At 46.1% G+C, this 24,037-nt stretch overlaps 1 protein-coding gene across 11 annotated transcripts in view; it reads left to right on the plus strand.

Moving 5' to 3' along the window:
- EPHB2 (EPH receptor B2) overlaps positions 1 to 24,037 on the plus strand; it is a 114,572-nt gene that overhangs the window by 65,237 nt on the left and 25,298 nt on the right. For all 11 annotated transcript variants that reach the window (XM_083452089.1, XM_083452093.1, XM_083452095.1 and 8 more), the window contains exons 4-6: positions 9,227 to 9,382; positions 10,036 to 10,371; positions 23,303 to 23,427. In XM_083452089.1, coding sequence (XP_083308215.1) covers positions 9,227 to 9,382; positions 10,036 to 10,371; positions 23,303 to 23,427 — 617 coding nt within the window. The remainder of the gene's footprint in view (positions 1 to 9,226; positions 9,383 to 10,035; positions 10,372 to 23,302; positions 23,428 to 24,037) is intronic.

Below are 24,037 nucleotides of genomic sequence, written 5' to 3' on the forward strand. Positions count from 1 at the left end.
AGCCACCTCGCCGATTTCCCCATCTGCCCCCCTCCTCCACTGGTGCTACGCTGATTTCCTTCCCCAGAAGATGTGCTGCTTCTCTTCCTCCCGGGACACTCTCCGGAATCCCTCTGGAGCCCTCCCTCTCCTTCTGGCTCCAATGGCAGTTCCCTGACACCACCTCATTCACTTTTTTTAGGGAAGTCGGATTTTACCAATTTTCAAGGGGGAAAACATAATCAAATCGGTTTGGAGAGGAAGGCTGTGCATTGCAGCTAAGTCTAGTTATGTCACAGATGGGGAAAACTTGGATCAAATGTGGCCCTCCAGGCAAATATGTTTGGCCCCTAAGAGTCTTCCTTTGGCCATGCATGTTCTCCTTGGGTGTTCTTCTCCAGCCACAATGTCTCTTTGAACTGTGAATGATGCCTCTTGCCTGGAAGCAGGTGTGTGTCAGCCTTGACAGCATGGCTGGAATGTAAGCCACAGTGCGAAAATAAGCCTCAGATCTATTACTCCGCCCACTTTTGCCTCTGGACCCTCCCACCTTCCATGAGTGTGGCTCATGGAAGGTTGTCCATTAGGGAATCTGGTCCTTGGGTTGCAAGAGCTTCTCCATTCCAGACTTACGTGGTAAGCAGCAGCGGTCGCTTGCGTCTCCACTAGTTCCAGTGGAGCAGCCATCTACAATCTCTTTGGGCCAACCACGCATCTTTAGTATCCATCATCCCAGGGGAAGGCACTTTGATGTTCATCTCTCTGGCTAAAAGCTGCTGCTCTGGGGATAAAATAACAGTAAGAAAATAGGCAGCCTTTGACCCACCTTGGAAGTGGTTTTTCTACAAGTCAGCCAACTCAGCATGGAATTTGGACACAGTGCAGGCTCCAAAATAGACCCATGTTTGGGAAGGGGAGAAGGCATTATTTCCATTCTGCCCTGTGTTTATAGGGAGCAGTGCTGTTTCTGTTCTGCTGCAGTCCCTCTTCTTCCAAAAGCCCAGTTCAGCAAACAAGGGTGTGCAGGCCTTGGAACATGGGTCATGAGAGAATATGGCCCCTTTGGGGCTGAAAAAAGCAGACACACACAAACCTACCTCTGGACTTCCAAACCCTCTAAAGAAGGCTCTTAGATATTTGCAGGGGGGGTGGTGGTGGTGGACTTCCTGTATATGACATAAGAACATAAGAGCATAAGAAGAGGCTGCTGGATCAGACCAATGGTCCATCTAGTCCAGAATCTTGTTCTCACAGTGGGAAAGTTTCAAGCAGGATTTGAGCGCAAGAGCAGTCTCCCCTTCTGTGGTTTCCAGCAACTGATAATCAGAATCATTGCTCCAACTGCTTTTGATAGCCCTTAGTTTGATAGTTCCTTGGTTTGACTATGCACTGCACAAAGAAATCCTTCCTTTCATCTGTCCTGAATCTCCAAACATGCAGCTTCACTGGATGTTCACACGTTCTAGTGTTATCAGAGGGGGAGAAAAGCTTTTCTCTGTCCACTCTTCCCATTGCCATGCATGACAGGACACTTGCTGCCAGTTTCTTCAGTTTGACACTGTGGCCTCACTGTCAGGACCAGCAGAGAGGGAGTTCCAAAAATATTTGGCTGAAGAGCAGGCCAGATCAGTTTCATTCCTGCCCCAGCACCCCGATCAGTTGGCAACCTAGATCCACAAGGCAGCACTTGAAATAGAAGCTGCCCTGGGGAAATTCTTTGATGGGACATAAAATAGTTCATATAAATTAGCAAAGCATCAATGTTTAAAACAGCCAAAGCCACCAATAAAACCTAATAATAATGTTAAAATCTTGAAACAATTATTTTTAAAATGTGCTTATGCTTAATGCAGCTCCCTTCATGTCTGTAGATGTCCCACCCTCCACACTAGAGATGGGGAAGAAATTAAATTCTGTTTGAGTTTAAAGACGAACCTACCTCCTTTGCACTTTCCGAAACAATGTGTGAACCAAGGCACAGTCAACGTTCAGAATTTGCACTTGTATTAGTTTTCAAATGCAGTTCTATAGCCAAGTAGTTCCTGCAAAAAAACGAAACATATAGGGTATCTGAGTTTGCTATGAGTATGTTGAAGCTCACCTCCAAAGGCATGTTGACCCTGCCCAGGAGACATTCATTCCCTCTCACTCTTTCTCTCAATAAAGCATATATGAAAACCAGGTCTCCTTCCCATTCCTCACTCTTCTCGCCAACAGCACATAACCAGGGACTTGAATTTGGCCCAGAAGCAGGAGCTGGTGCAAAGTTCTCAGTGCCAAACTGCTGGCAGCGTGTGACACCTCTGTTGAAAGCACTGGAAATGAGACCCTCGCCCACAGTACACAATGTATTAGGGGTGAGACAATCCTGTATAGGGCTTTGCACACCAGTATCAGCAGCTTGAACTGGGGCCAGTAGCTTCTGGGCTGTCAGCCCAAATGGTCATAAGCATTTCCTGGGAAAGAAGAAGAAGAAGAAGAAGAAGAAGAAGAAGAAGAAGAAGAAGAAGAAGAAGAAGAAGAAACAGAAACTTTATGGTAGAGATAATTAAAATATGAAGAATGCAACCTTCTCTGGGCTCTGCAAACCTGTTTGGCAGTTTTCTGACCTGCACAGCAGTGCCTCATCTCATCACAGGAGAAAAACAAGCCAAAGAAATTGCCACAGACAACTGTGAGAACAGGATCTGGACTGGGTGGGCCATTGGTCAGATGCAGCATGCTTGCCTTTATGTAGGTTGTTCCAGGGTTACAAGTTAAGCTAACGTAATAACCAGGGGTGCCAATATTGGGGAGGGGCATGTCCAAGTAAGCCCTGTCAGTGTTTGAAAAAAGCAAAGGCCCTGACTTCCTTTGTCTCCTCAGCCTGGTCCTCGGACCCTTGTCGGCATAAAAGAGTCCACGAAAGAAGTGTATTTGCAGAGTATTTTCTGCTTTTATTCTTAAAAGTCTTTATCCGCAAAACAACCGACCAACTGTGCACACATCAACACCACCAGCTTTCTCTAACCAACCAACCAACCCACCCACACCCAACACTAACATTGACCACTCTACATATACAGGTACAATTAGGTGAAAGGCTGCTGACTCATGCTGACTTAGTTCTTTTAGCATTAAAGAAACAGCCGCCAATTTTAAGCCGTGACAAGCCCCGCCCCACATAATTGATCGCAAGACACGCCATTTGAGTGGCAGTGCCCATCAACTTTGGGGACCCCCAGCCTCCTCAAATATTTTATTGGAGTGGGGAGCAAACGGACCTCGGTCCCTAGGAGTTCCCTGCACCTGGCAAACCAGGTGGGTAGATGGCTAAACTCAGTATTAGAAAGAAAATCCACCCTAATCCTTGCCCCCCAGATTCGCCACAATGGGAGCCTTAAGATTTATGTTGAGATCAAAGGATGGAACACCACTTCCCATCAGGGTCTTTTTTGTTGTTGGTGGTTCTGGTTGATTTGGATCCAGAATGTGGCTTCCACCATTACCACCGCCCTTCCTCCTCCTCAGTAATTAGATATTCTTGGGCAAGGTCTATTGGAATGAGTCAAGGAGATGTCATCTGGAATAGATGGGTTGTAGGGAAGGAGGGGGAGTCTCACAGGGCCATATGACCTCCCACTCAATCACCCGCTGGATTCTGAGATTTCACAGGACCCCACTTAGCCCACATGACTTCAGAGGCAGGATCCACCATAGCCACAAATACTGGAAACTGGAAGGTTCCCTTGGCCTCCCTGTATGTTGTTGGTGTTTATACAAATCCGTGGTGCCACCACAACTGGAACACAGTGTACAGCTCTGGGGTTGGGACAGGGTCAAAAAAAAAGATGACTAAAATGATCAAGGGGGTGGAGCAGCCGCCTTAGGAGGAAATGTGTTTCAGTTTAGGGAAAAGGCAACCAAGTGGGGGATGGGGTGGAGGCATATAAAATCATGCACGGAATAGAGAAAGAAAACTTTCCCTCCTTACCTTAGAGAAGAAGAACTTGGGGTCATCCAGTTTCTTTCTTTCTTTCAAGAAGGACACTGACAAACTGGAACGTGTCCAGAGGAGGGCAACCAAAATGGTCAAAGGTCTGGAAATGATGCCTTATGAGGAACGGCTAAGGGAGCTGGGCATGTTTAGCCTGGAGAAGAGGAGGTTAAGGGGTGATATGATAGCCATGTTCAAATATATAAAAGGATGTCACATAGAGGAGGGAGAAAGGTTGTTTTCTGCTGCTCCAGAGAAGCGGACACGGAGCAATGGATCCAAACTACAAGAAAGAAGATTCCACCTAAACATTAGGAAGAACTTCCTGACAGTAAGAGCTGTTCGACAGTGGAATTTGCTGCCAAGGAGTGTGGTGGAGTCTCCTTCTTTGGAGGTCTTTAAGCAGAGGCTTGACAACCATATGTCAGTGGGGTGTCTGATGGTGTTTCCTGTTTGGCAGGGGGTTGGACTCGATGGCCCTTGTGGTCTCTTCCAACTCTATGATTCTATGATTCTATGACATCCACATTTAAAGATTCCTCCAAATCTCTGAACTTCCCACCTTCCCTTTTGTGGGTCCTATTACTAAATCTTTTCTACTGCAGCTTTTTCAATAGTCAATATTTTACATAACTCCATTATCTCCACAATTCTTGCTACATGACAAGTGTTGTTGCAATCCTGCTAACGTTTACATTTGCTTACAGTGGTCTCCAAAGATAAATTATAAATTTCCCCCATTCTTTGTTGAAGTTTTGGTCTTCTTGGTTCCTGAACTTTCCGGTCAGTTTTGACATTTCGGCATAGTCCAACAGTTTAATTTGCCATTCTTCTCTGGTAGGGACTTTATCTTCCTTCCATCTGGGCTAACAGCATCTGTGCGGATGTCATCGTATACATAAAAAGTCTCTTGTGCTCCCTTGGAATATCAGCACCTACAATTCCTAATAAAAAAGCCTCTGGGGTTTTGTTTTGTTTTTTGGTTTTTTTAGAATATTGAATGTTTCAAGACAGACAAAAGAAAATACTTCCTCACACGGTGCATAGTTATATAGTGTTACCTAGGGTTAAGAACTGAATTCATTCTGGAGGTCCGTTCTTAACCTGAAACTGTTCTTAACATGAGGTACCACTTTAGCTAATGGGGCCTGCTGCTGCGTTGCCACTGCATGATTTCTGTTCTCATCCTGAAGCAAAGTTCTTAAACTGAGGTACTATTTCTCAGTTAGCGGAGTCTGTAACCTGAAGCATCTGTAACCTGAGGTACCACTGTACAGTGGAATTTGCTCCTGCAAGACATCACAGCCTGTCTTCTTCTTCAGTGCCTCCAGACTGACACCACCACCACTGGAGCAAAGTGGGGCTGCATCGAGCCACCTACCTGCCCACACGGGGGGGGGGGGGAGCCCAGCCAGCCAATGCAGCCCATGGCGGGTGGAGAGGAGCACCAGGCCGGACCTTGTTCACACCCCCTCAAAAATGGTGCAGCCAGGGCCACAGCCCCCCTGGCACACCCCACACTACCTCCCTGGCTGTAGCTATGTAAATTGGCAGGATCCACAGTGAGCTAAAAGAGTCCCTCCCCTCTCTCTCTCACACACACACAAGCATACTTGGGCTGGGCAATATCTGGTTTTCAACTTAGTGATATACCACCATCTAAGCATCGTGATATACTATGTCTGCAATAACGATGGAGCTATGTAGAGGCATTGTCTGGCTTCATGGTTCCCCCCACATTGTGATTTTTGCATAACACACATACGCTAACAACAACAACAACAACAGCAATTTATTATTTATACCCCACCCATCTGGCTGGGTTTCCCCAGTGACTCTAGGCGGCTTCCAACTGAATATTAAAAACAATACAGCATCAGACATTAAAAACTTCCCTAAACAGGGCCGCCTTCAGTTGTCTTTTAAAAGTAAAATAGTTGTTTATTGCCTTGACATCTGCTGGGAGGGCATTCCACAGGGCAGGCACCACTACCGAGAGGCCCTCTACCTGGTTCCCTGTAACCTCACTTCTCGCAGTGAGGGAACTGCCATCATGATTCTCAATATATTGCCGGATCAACTAATATCATGATATGGACTTGAAACCGCCCAGCCCTAAAATATACACAAACACACAGGAACATCAGAATCCATTTTATACCCAGTCAGACCATTGGTCTATCTAACTCAATATTGTCTGCACTGGCTGGCAGCAGCTGTCTGAATTTTTAGGCAGCTGTCTCCCCCAGCCTTTACCTGGAGATGTGGGGGGGGGGTGAAATTTAACTGGGGACCTTCTTCTGGCAAAGCAAATGCTTTTCCACTGAGCTATGTCCCTCCAACACATCAAAATCCAGGGAGACTAGAGCAAAAGGAGAGGGGCTGGATTTGCAGCTGTTTCAGGCAGGACAAAGCCCACAGCTCCCATGCCTTAGGATGGGTCCTTTGCTCTGGAACAGCCTGGAGTTTGTGGAGGGAGGGGGCTGGTGACTTAAGAATCTCAACTTTACCTCCCAGCTGCTGCTGCCACAAGAATTAGAGGAGGGGTTGCTGTGAGCTCCATCCTAAATCTTGGATATTTGAAGGATGGGACTGTGGTAGGAGGTCTTTCTGCGAACAGGGTGAGGGGGACTGAGAGAGATACAAAAGAGGTAAGGTGATAGCTTTTACTGGAGCTGCCTCTATTGTCAAGGGAATGAGCGGTGCTTCGGATTACACAGAAAGAACTCTTTCCCCAGACAAAATAGGAAGGCGGGGGGGGGGGGGCAGTTGAGACAGAGAGACAGAGAGAGAAGAACGGGCAGTTCTAGGATCTGTCAGGGCACTCCAGTTCAGAAATATGGGGGTCTGAAGCATGCAGACTCAAAACACACATAAATCCGGGATTTGAAACCAAAGAGGCTTGCAGCTTGAGAAAGTGATGCATTCGGCTTAGGATCAGTTTCCTTAGCAGATTGCTTTGTCCTACCCATTCCTATTTGCAGGGCTGGATTTAGGGCGGTGATGGCGGCTCCCCAGCACAGGGCACTGAGCCAGGAGGGCGCCAAATTGAGCAGACCCATAATTGAGAAGATCCATTTGGGGGCACCAAATTGTGGCCTCTCTCAGGGCACCATATTCCCAAAGATTACCCAATTCTGCCCTTGCTGTTTAACCACTTTGCACCTCAGAACTGGTGCTTTTCCAAGCGTCACATTGTGTTCATTTCACATTTGCAAGGACTCCATCTTTTAGTATGCCAGTACCTGTACTTTAAGGGACACAGGTGGCGCTGTGGTCTAAACCACTGAGCCTCTTGGGCTTGCTGATAAGAAGGTCAGCGGTTCAAATCCCCGTGATGGGTGAGCTCCCGTTGCTCTGTCCCAGATCCTGCAAACCTAGTGGTTCGAAAACACACCACTGCAAGGAGATAAATAGGTACTGCTGTGGTGGAAAGATAAACGGCATTTCTGTGCACTCTGGTTTCTGTCACGGTGTTCCATTGCACCAGAAGCGGTTTAGTCATGCTGGCCACATGACCCAGAAAGTCGTCTGTGGACAAATGTTGGCTTCCTTGGCCTGAAAGTGAGATGAGCGCCGCAGCCCCATAGTCGCCTTTGACTGGACTTAACCATCCAGGGGTCCTTTACCTTTACATTTACCTGTACTTTTGAACTCCTTGCCTCTGGACATGAAACAAGCACCTGCACAATGCCATGTCAGATGCAGGCTGAAAACTATTAATTTATTATTGTTATTTCAGCAATTTAGCTGTGTATATTTGTTTTAAAAGTTGTGCAGATTATTATTTCAATATTAACCAGTTTACATATATATATATATATATATATATGCAGGTTTTGGTGTCCTCGGGTGTCTTCCCGTGTAAAAGTTGGGGTGTCTAGGCGACGTTTCGACGAGGTCTCACTCGTCATCTTCAGGCTGGTGCTTTCGGCTTCTTGTTACTGGAACAGAGCAGGATCTCAGTGTTTGAGTTCCTATAAATACTGTTGAGGAGGTGTGGTGTATAGCCTCCAATGTTCTGGGCAGAGAGGAGGTTCCCAGGCTAGTGTGCCTTTTCTTCTTTTGTTCCTTAATTACTTGAGGGATATCTTGAGTGATTTCTTGAGTGATTTCCTGAATCCCACTTAGGTGGGTCATTAGGTGTGGATTAGTTGCTAAAGCCTTCGTGTCTTGAACTCTTGAACTTTGTGAAGAGTTTTTCTGAGAAGTACAGTACAGCCATCTTCTCAGAAAAACTCTTCACAAAGTTCAAGAGTTCAAGACACGAAGGCTTTAGCAACTAATCCACACCTAATGACCCACCTAAGTGGGATTCAGGAAATCACTCAAGAAATCACTCAAGATATCCCTCAAGTAATTAAGGAACAAAAGAAGAAAAGGCACACTAGCCTGGGAACCTCCTCTCTGCCCAGAACATTGGAGGCTATACACCACACCTCCTCAACAGTATTTATAGGAACTCAAACACTGAGATCCTGCTCTGTTCCAGTAACAAGAAGCCGAAAGCACCAGCCTGAAGATGACGAGTGAGACCTCGTCGAAACGTCGCCTAGACACCCCAACTTTTACACGGGAAGACACCCGAGGACACCAAAACCTGCATTCCTGTACCCGTGAAAATCTACGAAAGCAAATATATATATATATATATATATAGGCTGTTTAATAGTCTGTCAATTTTTAGCTGTGCTTTATCTATAATTTTATAGGGTGCGCTCCTTAGATTAAGCAGTTTGTAAATCTTTCGGACTATATCAGCAAGCAATGTTGCCATTTCAGAGAAGTGGGTTTCCTGAGAATGTACATGCCCCACCCCCAAGGCCCACAATGGGACGGGAGAGAATTTCGTTTCCATTTGCATTTTAATGTGAAACTGGCAGCTTTCAAACCGAAACGTGAACGAAATTGTGAATATCCTTCAAGATTTTGTCTCTGAATATTGCTGTGCAGCTCTCCCAGTGAAGAGGGTGTTCAAAAATGAAAATATTTCGGGGAAATGTCATACAAAAAGCCTTGCGAAATTGTGCATATTAGGCAGAACTGTTTATTCGGAGAAATTTCCACTAGAATGCTGATGTGTTTTCATGGCTTTTTTGTCTAAATGCAAATTTCTGCCCAAATGTGTTGAACCGAACGGAAGATTCAGAAGAAGAGATTCTGAGAGAAATCAAAACTGGCAGATCCATCCATCCCTCACCGATTTCCAAACCTCCCTGTATTTTCATTGCTTTTAATAGGATTCTCCCCACCCCCTTTTTCCTTTTCCAGGATGCCCCTCAGGGACGTTCAAAGCCAGCCAGGGGGACGAGGGCTGCGTCCATTGCCCCATCAACAGCCGGACCACGTCAGAAGGAGCCACGAATTGTGTCTGCCGCAACAACTACTACCGCTCAGACTCCGATCCACTGGACATGCCATGCACCAGTAAGTTGCCCACAAAGGGGAGGGGGGCAAGTCTAGAAGGGCGGCATACCTCATCCTTCAGGGTCCTGTGGGCATAGACCACGGGTAGGCAAACTAAGGCCCAGGGGCCGGATCTGGCCCATTCGTCTTCTAAATCCGGCCCGTGGACGGTCCAGGAATCAGCGTGTTTTTACATGAGTAGAATGTGTCCTTTTATTTAAAATGTATCTCTGGCTTATTTGTGGGGCATAGGAATTTGTTCATCCTCCCCAAAAATATAGTCTGGCCCCCACAAGGTCTGAGGGACAGTGGACTGGCCCCCTGATGAAAAAAGTTTGCTGACCCCTGGCATAGACTATAGCTCAGTATCAGTGGCAGCTTCCAGGGTTTCAGCCACACGTCTTTCACCGGCCTACCCAGAGATGCCAGGAAGCAATGAGTGTAAATGCTACTTTTATCCAATAGGCTGCTTTCCACACACACACACACCTGCCTCTGTATCCTCCATCCAGGGAAACAGTATCAGAGTGGAAGAAACACATTCCAGCCAGGGCGAAACATTTGGGATGCAAAACAGAGCCTGTAATGGCTGTAGCCTTAGGAAAGTTCTGGCAGCCCTGAAAGTCCCTGCTGTCCTGCACCATCTTACCTCCCCATTTCCTCCCTTCCCGCAGCAATCCCGTCGGCCCCACAGGCCGTCATCTCCAGTGTGAACGAGACCTCCCTCATGCTGGAGTGGAGCCCGCCCCGGGACTCAGGGGGCCGCGAGGACCTGGTCTACAACATCATCTGCAAGAGCTGCGGTTCGGGTCGGGGGGCATGCACCCGGTGCGGGGACAACGTCCAATTCGCACCGCGCCAGCTTGGCCTGGCTGAGCAACGCGTCTACATCAGCGACCTGCTGGCCCACACCCAGTATACTTTTGAGATACAGGCGGTGAACGGCGTCACTGACCAGAGCCCCTTCTCGCCCCAGTTTGCCTCTGTCAACATCACCACCAACCAAGCTGGTAAGGATCTGTTCCATTCCATTGTCATGTTCCTTCTTGTTGTTTTTGTTATTTACTTACATCTTTGGAGGACACTCCTCCCCCCAAAATATGAAAACCTGTATTTCCGTTCATACATGGCATACATGTTCATACATCTATAAAACAGGTCCTTATTGTGTGATCCACAAATTAGTACAGACTGTTGGAACCAGTCTTGGGTTTTCGGGAGAATTTGTGAATGAAACAAAGCTCCGCCATTCTCCCACACTGGTATCTCTGTGCTTTGTTCCTCTTGGCAGTCTTAATTTTTCCATAAGGGCAATACGCCATACTCTCCTGTACCAAGTGTTCCAGTTGCACCTTTTAAGTCTAAGATGTGGCTACAACCATATTTGCTGCCACTAAGAGAAATCCATTTGGTGGTTTATCCACCAACTCCTGATTCTTATTTAAACAGAGATCCAGTAATGCAAGTTCTGAAGCAGGCTTCCTCAAACTCAACCCTCCAGATGTTTTTGGCCTACAACTTCCATGATCCCTGGCTAGCAGGACCAGTTGTCAGGGATGATGGGAATTGTAGTCTCAAAACATCTGGAGGGCCGAGTTTGAAGAAGACTGTTCTGAAGACTTTGTGATATACTGATGTGAAATGTTATTTAAATTTAAATACATGTTCCGCAAAATCTGCCACTTTTGGTCATGTCCACCAAAATGCCTATATCTGCCTCTTTTCCTACACCCATGCCAGCACATAGATACCCATAAGGATGCTTATGGGTGTATGGAAGTTTAACTGGGGCTAAGTATCATTTCTGAAGTATCTTCTGCATGGTTTTCATGATGCTGGTAGAGATAGTTTAATAAGGAAACTTGCCCTAACTTCGCCCCTGAGTCCAAGATTCAGCTTCTGTTCGCATTTCCAAATCTGTTTCTTACATATGCTTTAGCCCCCAAAACCTGTTGCAGAAGAAATTGTTTCTTTTAGGGGTGGAGGAGGAATAGATTTTATTAAAGTTTTTGGGGGAAAGATATACAAAGGTTGGTATCAAATGCCTTTTTTTTTAGACTATCAAAGATAAAATAAATTAATCTAAATAAAAACACAAAGAAAAAAATATAAAAAGGGACAAGGGGCAAGAGAGAAAAAAGCAGAAGTTCTGATTCTTTTTGTCAGCTATATATAGAAAAATATTCAAAACATCCAGTCCAAGGTAACACCCAACTATTCTACTTTCTATAATCCAATGTATTCTTCAATCCTCAAAGGAGAAAACAGTTTTCAATGGCTTTATCTGACCTAATTGAGTTTTGACTGCCTTGAAGCACTTCTTGCAAGTGAGCACTCAGATTGCTGGGTTTTTAATCCTACTTTGTTTTTTAAAAGTCTGACTAACTATATGCAAAATTATACCCCCAAATAGACCCATTAAGATTAACAAACCCAAGTTAGGAATGTTCATTAACCTCAATAGGTCTACTGTGTGCAGGGTACAAGCCAATGCTAGTCCTGCGCAGGGTAAATCCCATTGATTTCAACGCATCTAAGTAATCAAATCAAATCTTTACTATGGTCATAGATCAGCATAATTAGGGTGGGGTACAATCATTTAATGTCTGTAAAACCTTTTTGGAAAGCTAAAAATTATTAAAACAGAAGGGATATCTAAAAGACTATAAGAATCTAAAAGAAGCTGAAATAATCTAAAAGAAGCATTAGAAGCATTAAACAGATGTGGAAGAGCGTAAAAGGTTAGTATATAAAAGACTATAGCTAATTTACAGATAGGAGTATGCAGTAAATCTAGTTTGTGGGACAGATCGTCATCCAACGGATTTTGAGTGCTGCTATGCAGAATCTGACAAAATTGTATGTTGTAGCAGGGAGGTATAGAATTGTCCTGTGTGCCCTGAGTACTTATGGAGCAGTGAGGAGATGAGGCTAATACGAATGTCTCTATAATATAGGCACTGGAGAAGCACATTCTCTATTGTCTCTATTTGTCCAGAATCACAGGGGCATTGTCTCTCCGAGTAAGCTACAACCCAACACATTTAAAATAACCACGTCCACTGCATTACTGCAGCGTAATTCTATAAACATTAATACATATGTGTTTGATTATAAAGTTATACGCCTCATTGAGTGTATCTGTTTATGTGCTGGTTCGTTTAAGAAACCTTGAATGTATACATACATAATAAGGGTGTAATATTATGGGTATGTGTGTGTGTGGAAATGAGGGGTTTTTTTGTCAAGATCAAGGAGCAAGATAGAAATTGGTGCGGGGGGGGGGGGGGATCTGTGCATATAAATTAGGCACTGGGATTTGCAGAAAACGCCATCTCTAGTTTCCTCCTTTCTGCCGGCTCCCCGAGGAGGTGGGCATTTTGAAAACTCTGCCCCTGAGAAAATAGCATCTTCTGGGGTCTTCTTCATCTCCCTTACCGAGACACAAAGTCAGCTCCTTCAGACTGGCCGTTAGAGGCCCACACCCAGGGCCGGATTTAGGTTTGATGAGGCCCTAAGCTACTGAAGGTAATGGGGCCCTTTATATGTCCAGCTGTCCTTTGTCAACAATAAATTGTCGCTGTTTATTGTGTTGAATATATGCTATATGGTAATTTATGGCCTTAATAGGTATCTAAAGCCATTTGCACATAGCATGTATTTTATCAAAGTAATTGTTGAACTGAAATACAATTAAGAAGTATATTAATAGTGAAATACAATTAAGAAGTATATTAATAGTGATATTTTAGGGAGCAGGCTAGCAGGCAGGGCCCATTACTTACATCATAGGAGCCTACACAACACAAAACACTGTTGCTGGCTGTATGTAGGTTTTATTTTATTTGTTTTTTTATCTTATATTTCAAAAATGTACATCCAGTTGTTTTTTTCCTTTAATTTTTTTTGGGGCCCCCAAGAGAGTGGGGTCCTAAGCTATAGCTTGTTTAGCTTGTATGTAAATCTGGCACTGCCCACACCTCTGTTTACATAGCATGGCTTGGTAGGTGTGCAGAATCCTAATCATAACATCTGAATCAACCATGCATTTACAAATACTGACAGGCTCACAACAGTTATTCAGGTGATAAATTCCCATGCTTCAAGAAAACACACACTTTGGTGTATCGTAGAGGCTGGCCAAGCCAAGGAGGCATTCCCCCCCCCCCCAATCTTGAGGACTAACATCTTGTCTGTTTGAGCCTTATTTCCCCCCAGGAAAGATGGGATTCTCAGAATACCGAGCACCAGGGAGAAATGACACTATGCTGGTTTGTGCAAATGTTTAGGAATGGTTACAAAGTTCTCCTCACTTGAATTTCTCCCGGGACGTTTGGATTGTCCACAACTCTTGCCAGCATCCAGCTAACTGTAGACCCATTGAAATTAATTGACCTAAATCAATCACAGCCATTAATTTCAGTAGATCTACTTGGAGCAGGAATAGCATCTCATACAGCCCCACTTTCACATAGGTTTTAGCAGCAGTCATTCTGACTCACTTCTGCATTAACCTGGTGTGTGTGTGTGTGTGAAAAATTGCAATTGAAGAAGTATTCAAATACGTTCTTTAAAACTTATTTCCTCTCAAAACACACTTATTTATTTGTTTGCTCCATTTCTATCCCACCTTAACCTCTAAGGAGCTCAAGGCAGCATATCTGATTCACTTCCTCCCCGTTTTATCCTCACAACAACCCTGTGAGGTAGGTTTGGCTGAAAGACTGTGCCTCGTTCAAGATCGCCCAGTGAGTTTCATGGCTCAGTGGGGATTTGAACCCTGGTCTCCCAGAGCCGAACCCAACACCTTAACCACTACACTACACTTTCTCCCAAAAACACCATGTTGGCAAAGGTGGGTTGTGAACTGACACCTGCAGAGCAGTCTATCACCGTTACCACTCAACCACATTTTGGTCCTTTAAAAATTAAAAATAAAAATTGGAGAACTCCATCGGAACATTTGGGAAGTGTGTAATCTTGGGGATACCTTAAATTCTGATCCTGGCATTTGCAGCACAACCCTAACCCCTTGTCTGCTCTGAAGTAATCCCTATTGAATTCAGCGGGGCTTACTCCCAGGTAAGTGGCGTTAGGATCAAAGCCTTGAGATTATATACAAAGTCGGACCTAACTAGGCCCATTACAGTTAATAGATATGAGTCAGGTCTATTTTCCCTCAGTGGGTCTACTCTGAGTAGGACTTAGTTGAAAGCAATATGTGGGGGGGGGGGGGTCTGGTCAGTGCATGTTGGGATTTGCAAAAGGCCAAACTTCTGACATGCTCCTGAATTCCCCTCGCTTGTTGGGGCTGCCTCTGTGAGCTGCCAGAGCAGGCGAGCTGTCAGGCCTGCCTCTTGCATGCTCAGATCTCACCCCTTGTAATTAAGCAACGTGGTTGCGACTTTATTGCAGCAACTGTGAACATTCGCACCTTGGCGGGAGGGAAGGGGTGGCAGGGAGGGTAGCGGTGGAGGCGGCGGGGGGAGAGAGAGAGAGGAAGACGGGGAAACCTCCCGCTCTGCCTCTGCTCCCCCTGCGTGTTTCTGCTCGGCTCGGCCTTATTATGCGTCGAGCTGAGGCTCCCAGCCCGGGCACGACGCCTTCCTTAATGTATCTGTTCATTAGCGCTAAACAGTAACTGTCTGCTCGCTAATTCTCCCGTAATTAGAGGCAGGATTCTTTCGCAAGCTCTCTGCACAGCCTGGCAGCCTTGATGTTCATCATTAGCAGCTGGAAACAGAAGCTGTGGGGGGAAAGACACACACACACACACATCCAGCATGGAGCTCGAACAACAACAAGAGGGTCTGGCAGCAGCGATCATGAATGATGGCGCTGAGGGAGGTTGAGGCAGGCCGAGACTTTTGTCTGCTCTGAGTGCAGAGGCATGCTGCTCTGCCCACGCTGCCTTCTTCCAGCAGGTCGCCTGCCCTGGAGGAGAATCCCCCCTGGAAAAATCTAACTTCTGCTCAGAATAAGTTCCTCTGAGTTCCAGAATAAGCTCCTGGGTAGATAAAGGAATGCACTTCTTCATGCAGCTCATAGTCAAACTATGGAACTCCTTCCTGCAGGAGACAGGGGTGGTCACCAGCTTGGGCAACTTGAAAAGTGGATTGGGCAAATTCATGGTGGAGAGGGCTTTTGTTTTGTTTTGTTTTTTAAATGCTTTTTACTAAGTTTTCATTTTAAATACACCAACACCAACAAACAAAAACATCAAGTCTTTTTACATGTATCCTACTTTATGCTCCGTAGAGCCGTTGACTTCCGTCCTTCCCTTCCACAGGTTTTCTTATTCCAATCCTTAATTCACAGTTTCATTAATAAAGGACTAAACCATGACATAAGATTCATTTCAGTCCTGCTAACGTCTTCAAATTTCTACAGTTCTCACTTACATAAACCATAAATTTATGCCATTCTTTTTGGTACTTTGTCTCCTCCTGACTGCGAATTCTATGTGTCAGTTTTGCTAGTTCTGCGTACACAACCAACTTTGTCTGCCACTCCTTTACAGTCGGTGTCTCCTGTGTTTTCCACTTTGGGGCTATCAAGACTCTAGCTGCTGTTGTAGCATACAAATACAGTCTTTGGTCCGTCTTCTTAATATCCTCTCCCATCAAACCTAGCAATAGTTCTTCAGGCTTTTTTGAGAAAGTATATTTAAGCATCTTTTTAAATTCATTATAGATCAATTCCCAAAAATCTTTCATTTTGTCATATGACCACCACATGTGGTAAAAATCCCCGTCCTTTTCTTTACATTTCCAGGCGGAGAGGGCTTTTGATTGCTACGAGCCATAATGGCTATGCCCTGCCTCCACAGCTGGAGGGAGTAATGCTTCTAGATCGCAGTTGCGGGAAACAAACAGGGAGAGGAGAGTGGTCTTGTTCTCAGATCCTGCTCACAGGTTTCCCACAGGCATCTGGTTGGCCACTGTGAGAACAGGAGGCTGGACTGGATTGGTCATTGCCCTAATCAAACAGGATCTCCTTAGGTTCTCATCTCTGACCATTGGCTATGCTGTCTGGGGATGGAGTCCAACAACATCTGCCAGCCTTGGCTGCTGGGCAGCATCTGGTAGGAAGCACCAGGCACAGAAATTTTGAGGTCCACGTGATGCGTAATGTGGTCAAAGTGAACACGTGAAGAAGGCAGCAGGGTGTCAGCCCTGTCCCAAATTGTCCCTGGGCCCGGAGGAGACCTTGGCGTGCTAAACAGGAATGGGGCTTCCAACACAGGGCTTGCCTCCAGATGTTGTGGACTGTGAGTCCCACCAGCCACTGCCGATAACCAGGAATGATGGGAGTTGTCATCCAAAACACCTGGCAAGCAATAGCCTGGGTACCTCAGTTCTAGCAGCACTCAGCTGATTGTGATTTGAAGCCTCTGAACACCTGGTCGCGCCGAAGGTTTTAAGTGCATTCATAGGGTTGCCATATTTCCAGATGAAGAAAGTCATTGAGCTTTTTTCAGGCTACCTCTGAGCCCTAAACAGAGCCTGAGCTGGACATTTGCTTACAATTGTAAAAATCCCCATCCCTACCCCTGGATGGGCATGTAGGCCCCCCAAAACAGGACATGTTGGGGATTTCCCAGATGTATAGCAATGCTATCATTCATACCAAAGTGCTCAGAAACCACCTTCAGACCTTCCCACTTAAGAAGGAGGAATGGGCTGACACAAAAGGTGGAGACATAAGGGGCACCCCCTATACCCTCCCCACACTTCCACTGGTGGTGTTTGAATTCCCAGATAAGGCTCAAGCTGTGGGTTGCATAAGATTGCAGTCTGGGGTTGTGCGTGTGCACAGATTCCTCTATGTATGGCTTGTGAAAAGGGTGTCTAGAAATTTGCCTGCTCCTTCAAGAACACTTATCACCATTGAGATCAGACTCTGTCCCTGCTCCATCTCTCTCCCCGCCCCCCTCACCATTCCACATCTGGAAGAAGGTGGGTGGTGATGGGCAACAGGACCTTTTCAGTTTGGGCCCCTCATCTCTGAAACTCCCTTTCAAGGAACAGGGACTCTCTGAGTATTTAATAGAATCATAGAATTCTAGATTTGGAAGGGGCCCTGAGAGTGATCTAGCCCAACTCGTTACATTGCAGGACTCTCTTGCCCAACGTGAGGCTCGAACCCACTGCTGTGACATTTCTGTGCCCCAAGACAGAATAACATTTGATGTGGACAAGTCAAGTGATTAGGAAGATTTTCTTCTTATACTATTTCCACTTCTGGCTTTGAAATGAGGATGGAGGGAAAATTGGCTTAGTTTGCATTTTCACTCACGCTTCCAGAAGCAATAGGGGAATCTAAACAACAGCTGTCCTTGGAAGTTTGGACTTTTGCAGTGCTTTTCTCCAACCCAAAATTCGGTATGCAAGAGCATCTATTTGGGAATAGGAAAGTGCCTAATGGCAAATGCATTCTAATTAGGAGAAGTGGCTTGCAAAAATATGAATGCCTTGCCCCCCAAAATGTGCATATTAGGAAAATGCATATGTAAATGTGCATGAATTTTTATGCAGTCTTTAAAAAAAAAAAGCAATGCAAAATTGGGAGGAACTGAAGTTAAGCCTGGAAAATTTGAAAACACAGAGAAAGAGAAATGAGCGGGTCCATCCGTCCTGACCTTGGAGTTTTCCCCCAAAAGCTCCGTCTCCAGTGATAAGGGAAGCCTGCATATCTGAATCTGCTTAGTCCAGCTTTCTGTGTCCTCCCTTTTCCCCCACAACCACCCCCCAGCCACACGCAGCCGCCCTCCCACGAGACATTTCTGACCCTGACCTCAGAGCACAGCCGTGTCTGCCGGACGTTAATTGAAAATACCAGAATTCCCCCGTTGGCTTGATGGTGGCCAACGGTAACCTGATGCTGGGGGAAGAACGCTTGAGTGAAGGTTTGGAGCTGGGGGTGGGGGGAGTCCGGAAGACCCCCAGCTGCTCTGTCCTTCCTCCTTGCCCCGTCTCATTCCTCGGAGCTCTTGGGGTGAGGTGTGGGGGGGGAACAGAGAGGGGGTTTCGGTGGGCTCAGCCGCCCCTGCGATTCAACACAAGTTACGGGGATTACTGTGATCAGAGACTGATTCTGCTGCACGTAACCCAAGCCGGGCGGCTGAGCCCCGTCAGCCCAAGGAGACCCTTTGATTGTGGGCAGGGGGTGGGTGGGCAGGAGGGAGACCCCTTCGCAAGGACCAGATTTGCTCCGCAGACCTGGCAGCTGACACAGAGCGAGGGAGAGACGGAGAGAGAGGAACAGTGAAAATGGATTGGCGCTGGCAAGGTTTCAGGCCATGAAAGGGGAAACTGGAGACGGGTCGTGGTTTCATGGCCAGCATGTGGTCCAGGGTCGTCCCAGACAACATGTCAGTTGACCCCCACCGCCAGCTCCCTTCCCCAACCCACCCACAATGAGAGGAACGGCAAGAGAGAGGCAGCTTGTCTGCTTCGTGTCTTGCAGCTGGGGAGGTCGGGATGGAAACCGATGTGGGGGGAGGAGGAAGCATCCCCATGCCTCGATTTCCCCCAACTTCTTCCCCATATAGTGGTACCGCGGGTTAAGAATTTAATTCGTTCTGGAGGTCTGTTCTTAACCTGAAACTGTTCTTAACCTGAGGCACCACTTTAGCTAATGGGGCCTCCCGCTGCCGCCATACGATTTCTGTTCTCATCCTGAAGCAAAGTTCTTAACCTGAAGCACTATTTCTGGGTTAGCAGAGTCTGTAACCTGAAGCGTCTGTAACCTGAAACATCTGTAACCCGAGGTACCACTGTATTAGCTGATCTGTTCAGTTCAGAGCAACTTTTTCCAACCCTTGGGATGCCCACATTGGAAGACTCGGGACAGATAAAAGAATACACTTTTTCACACTAGTTAAACTATGGAACTCGCTCCATCAGGAAGCAATGGTTGTTGAATGGTCTCTCTAAATTTGAAGGTTCATTATTGTTCCACAAGACGTGTATTTCTTTAAGGGCCAGAGCAAATAACGTGACCTAGTTTTACAGCTGTGAAGCAGTATAGCAGGTGCTGTTAAGTTATGTTAATTAAGCTGTTGGGTATAGTATATAAAGAGCAGCACCTAGCTCTCTCAGTACCCCGGGGGATGGGTCATGCTTATTGGTATATTTAGTGTAAAATGAGTTTTTGTTTTTGTTATTAAAACCTAGCAAAAGTAGTTTTTGCGTTCCTTGTAATGTGTGGTCTCCCCAGCACGCCTTCTGCAGCGCAGCTAATCTGCGAATAGCCAACAATGGTGTCCACCAACTTGGGAAGCTTCCAATGGGGATTGGGCAAATTCATGGAGGAGAGGGGCTATCCAAGGTGACTAGCCATGATGGCTATTCTCTGGAAGCAGCAATGCTTCTCAATACCAGTTGCTGGAAACCCCAGGAAGGGAGAGTGCTCTTCTGTTCAAATCCTGCTTTCAGGCTCCCCCAGGCACCTAGCTGGCCAATGTGAGAACAGGATGCTGGACTAAATAGGACTGCTATTGTGATGGCCGTTTTATTATTAGGCTGCCTGCCAGTATGCTTTTTATTATGTTTTTTATAACTGATGTTCTGTAATGTGTTTTTAAGGTTGTGCACTGCCCTGGAGGGGACACGGGTGGCTCTGTGGGTTAAACCACAGAGCCTAGGGCTGGCTGATCAGAAGGTTGGCGGTTCGAATCCCCGTGACGGGGTGAGCTCCCATTGCTCTGTCCCTGCTCCTGCCAACCTAGCAGTTTGAAAGCACGTCAAAGTGCAAGTAGATAAATAGGTACCGCTCCGGCAGGAAGGTAAACGGCGTTTCCGTGCACTGCTCTGGTTCACCAGAAGCAGCTTAGTCATGCTCCCCACATGACCCGGAAGCTGTACGCTGGCTCCCTCAGCCCATAAAGCGAGATGAGCACTGCAACCCCAGAGTCGGCCACAACTGGGCCTAATGTTCAGGGGTCCCTTTACCTTTACTGCCCTGGAATCTTTTGATAAAGGACAGTATATAAATTTAAATACTACTCCTACTACTACTGCTACTACTACTACTAATAATAATAATAATAATTTGCCATTGCCCTGATCCAGCAAGATCTTAGGGTCTAATGGCTTCACCCTGAAGCATCACAGTTCAGTAGTTTCTTTCTCACTAGCTGCAGAGTATCTAGAGTCTGACTCCCATCTTCTCTGGTCATTGGCCATGGTGCCTGGGACTGAGGTGGGTTCAGCCGCTTCTGGGGAGGCCATGCCACCTCTTTGTCCTGGATGCAGAAGGTCCCACGTTCTTCAGAATCAACAGATTGGGCTTGAAATGTGTCCCTTTTAGAAACCCTGGAGAGCTGCTGCCAGTCAGTGTAGGCAATATGGATCTGGATAGATGAATAGTCAGCTTCCCATGTCTTGAGGGTGTGCTTTGCATGCAGAAGGTCCTAGAATCATCCCCCAGAATCTCCAAGTAGGGCTAGGAATCCCCGCCCCCGCGCCTGAAACCCTGGAGAGCCACTACCAGTCAGTGTAGACAGTGCTGAGCTGGATACATCAGTGGTCTGACTCAATATAGGTCAGCTTCCTATGTCCATATGAATTGTGTTAAAGTGGGGAGGGGGAACCAATTAGGTTGTAGAGAAATAATCCCATTGGGGTGGTCCCTTGCCTGGAATTGGACAGACCAGCATTTTCTCTCCTAAACAAGCTTGGTTTTTTTTTTTTAAAAAAGTAAATAAATAAATCAGCATTTAAATGTCAGTGTGGGGCAGTTTTCAGGAAAACAAAGGATCAGATAACAATCAGGTTCAAATCTCTGTTCTAAGGCCATTCACACATCGTCCAGCCACCCTCACCCCTGCTAATCCAGGTCACGGGGTACTCAGAGCAGAAGACAGGAGCAAGCAAAGTGTGTCACTGCAAATGTGCTGGGAAAGACACACACACACACACACACACACACACACACACACACACACCATGACTCCAGCAAACCAAGCCATGATACTGCTTTCCAACCCCTAACCTTGCTGACCCTCAGGGAAAAGCTATTTCAGCTCCAAAGATGTGTGATTCAGCTCACGTCGCTCTCTGAGATACTCAAAAACACTTTGTTGTGAGTGCATGTTCAGAATTCTTCCTTCCAACACTCTCAATGGAGAAACGTTTTTCTCCTTCTCCCATAATGCTAGAACCCAGGAACATCCAAGGAAGCTGAATGTTCAGAGATCCTGGCAAGACAAAATAAAGCTCTTCTTCACACACAGAATTTGCTCCCACAAGATGTAGTGATGAACACCAAGTCGGATGGCTTAAAAAGAGGGTTGGACAAATATCAGTGACTACTAGCCATGATAGGTATCTCCACTGCTGGAGCCAGGAAGCTTCTGAATATCAGTTCACAAGTGGGGATATGTGCTGTTGTGGTCAAGTCCTGCTTGCAGGCTTCCCATAGACGACTGGTGGGCCATTGTGAGTTCAGGCAGCTGGATTAGATGGGCCTTTGGCCTGACCCAACTGAGCTCTTCTTATGTTCTTCCTGATGTCTTCATGAAATTTTGAGTTGACACTAAGACTATTATCTCTGGGCTCAGAAATATTTGCATCGGGGACTGTGGACTTATGAAAACCCATATCAAAAAAAAAAACCACACCAAGGAGATAAGTTAATTACAACCTTTAGAAGACATCTGAAGACAGTCCTGTATAGGGAAGGTTTTTTAAAAAATATTTAATGTTTCATTGTGTTTTTATATATGTTGGAAGCCGCCCAGTGTGGCTGGGGCAACCCAGTCAGATCGGCAGGGTATAAATAATAAAATCATTACTATTATTATCATGGAATAGGATGTCCCTATTTTCATTGGGAAAATGTTGGAGGGTATGGTTTCATATAATGCTTTATTGTAACAAAACCTCTAAGTAATAATAATAATTTACAATAATAATTTATTATTTATACCCCGCCCATCAGGTTACAAAAGTGGTTACAAAAAGAATAAGGCAATACAATTGTCAGTTAAAAACAGCTATTTAAAACATTCAAAAATAATTAAAATCAACAGTAGGCCAAAAAGTAGATTAAAACACCCAGCAAAGTTCCATCTCTAGGTAGTCTTGCATGAAAGAAAAATGAATTTAGCTAGTGCCAAAAAGAGTACAGTGGTACCTCGGGTTAAGTACTTAATTCGTTCCGGAGGTCTGTACTTAACCTGAAACTGTTCGTAACCTGAAGCACCACTTTAGCTAATGGGGCCTCCCGCTGCTGCTGCACCACTGGAGCACAATTTCTGTTCTCATCCTGAAGCAAAGTTCTTAACCTGAGGTACTATTTCTGGGTTAGCGGAATCTGTAACCTGAAGCGTATGTAACCTGAAGCGTATGTAACCCGAGGTACCACTGTACAGTGAAGGTTTCTGCCTGGTGTCAATAGGCAGGAAGTTCCAAAGTTGCTGCCATGGGAGAATATCTATTTCCTGTAAATGCAGAACGCTGGTTACAGTGCCAGTTCCACAGTGGTCAAGTGGGTATATATGGGTAAGGCGATCTCGCATGAAAAATGGTCCAAAGCTGTTAAAGGCTTTATAGTATTAATAGTGACACCTTGAACTCGGCCCAAGAAGTTCAGGCAACGAGGCAAGAGTCCAGGCTGGACAGCTCCTTGCAGAGTTGGAATAAGCTGTGATCAGCAGGTAACCCCAGAATGAGCCTGAAATATTGTTGCAGCTCAACAGCCACAGGAAAGTTGTTGAGAGAGGGGAAGGAGCTCACAGGACATGCCAGTTCAATGACACGGGATTGATACCAGCAATGCCTTTGTGGTGACAGTTGCAGATGCTGAGCCATTGCTTGTAGGTCAATAAGTGTTTGATGTGGCATCAGCATCTAGAGGAGCTTCCTTGAAACGTCTCCCTTCCTGCAGGGCAGTGATCACACACTGGCTAAGGCAACGGACCTCTTTCTCTTACAGCCCCTTCAGCCGTGTCCATCATGCACCAGGTGAGTCGGACGGTGGACAGCATCACCCTCTCGTGGTCACAGCCCGACCAGCCCAATGGAGTCATTCTGGATTATGAGCTGCAATACTACGAGAAGGTACCAGGGGACAGAGGGGCATGGGTTGGGGCATACATTCAACTCTCGTCAGGGAGAGTCATCAGGGACCAAACTGCGGGCACTCTCTGGCAGACCACTTGCCGTGGCTGTTCCAGTCGAGAGACCAGCCAGCTTGTGATATATCGCAATGTTGAAAACCAGTTCTCGCCCAACTCTGAGGCAGAGCATCTCCTTTGCATGCAGAAGGTCCCAGGTTCAGTCCTCAACAGCCTCTCTAGGAAGGACTGAGGATGTTCCCCCTGCCTGAAACCCCCAAGAACTGCTGCCAGTCAGGGTTGACGATATTGAGCTAGATCAGTGGTTCTCAACCTGTGGGTCCCCAGATGTTGTTGGACTACAACTCCCATCACCCCTAGCTAGCAAGGCCAGAGCTCAGGGATGATGGGAGTTGTAGTTTAACAACATCTGGGGACCCACAGGTTGAGAACCGCTGAGCTAGATGGACCGATAAGTCTGATGGAGTATGAGGCAGCTGTGGAGGAGGAAGAGCTGGAGGAAGCGTCTATGAACTCTGGGTCAAATACATTGGTCCAATAAGAAACCTAATTGGCCTAGTTGGTTATAAGTGGGAAGATACACCTTCAAAGTG

This window comes from Podarcis tiliguerta (genome assembly GCF_965153285.1).
Source record: "Podarcis tiliguerta genome assembly, chromosome: 8".
NCBI classification, from domain to species: domain Eukaryota; kingdom Metazoa; phylum Chordata; class Lepidosauria; order Squamata; family Lacertidae; genus Podarcis; species Podarcis tiliguerta.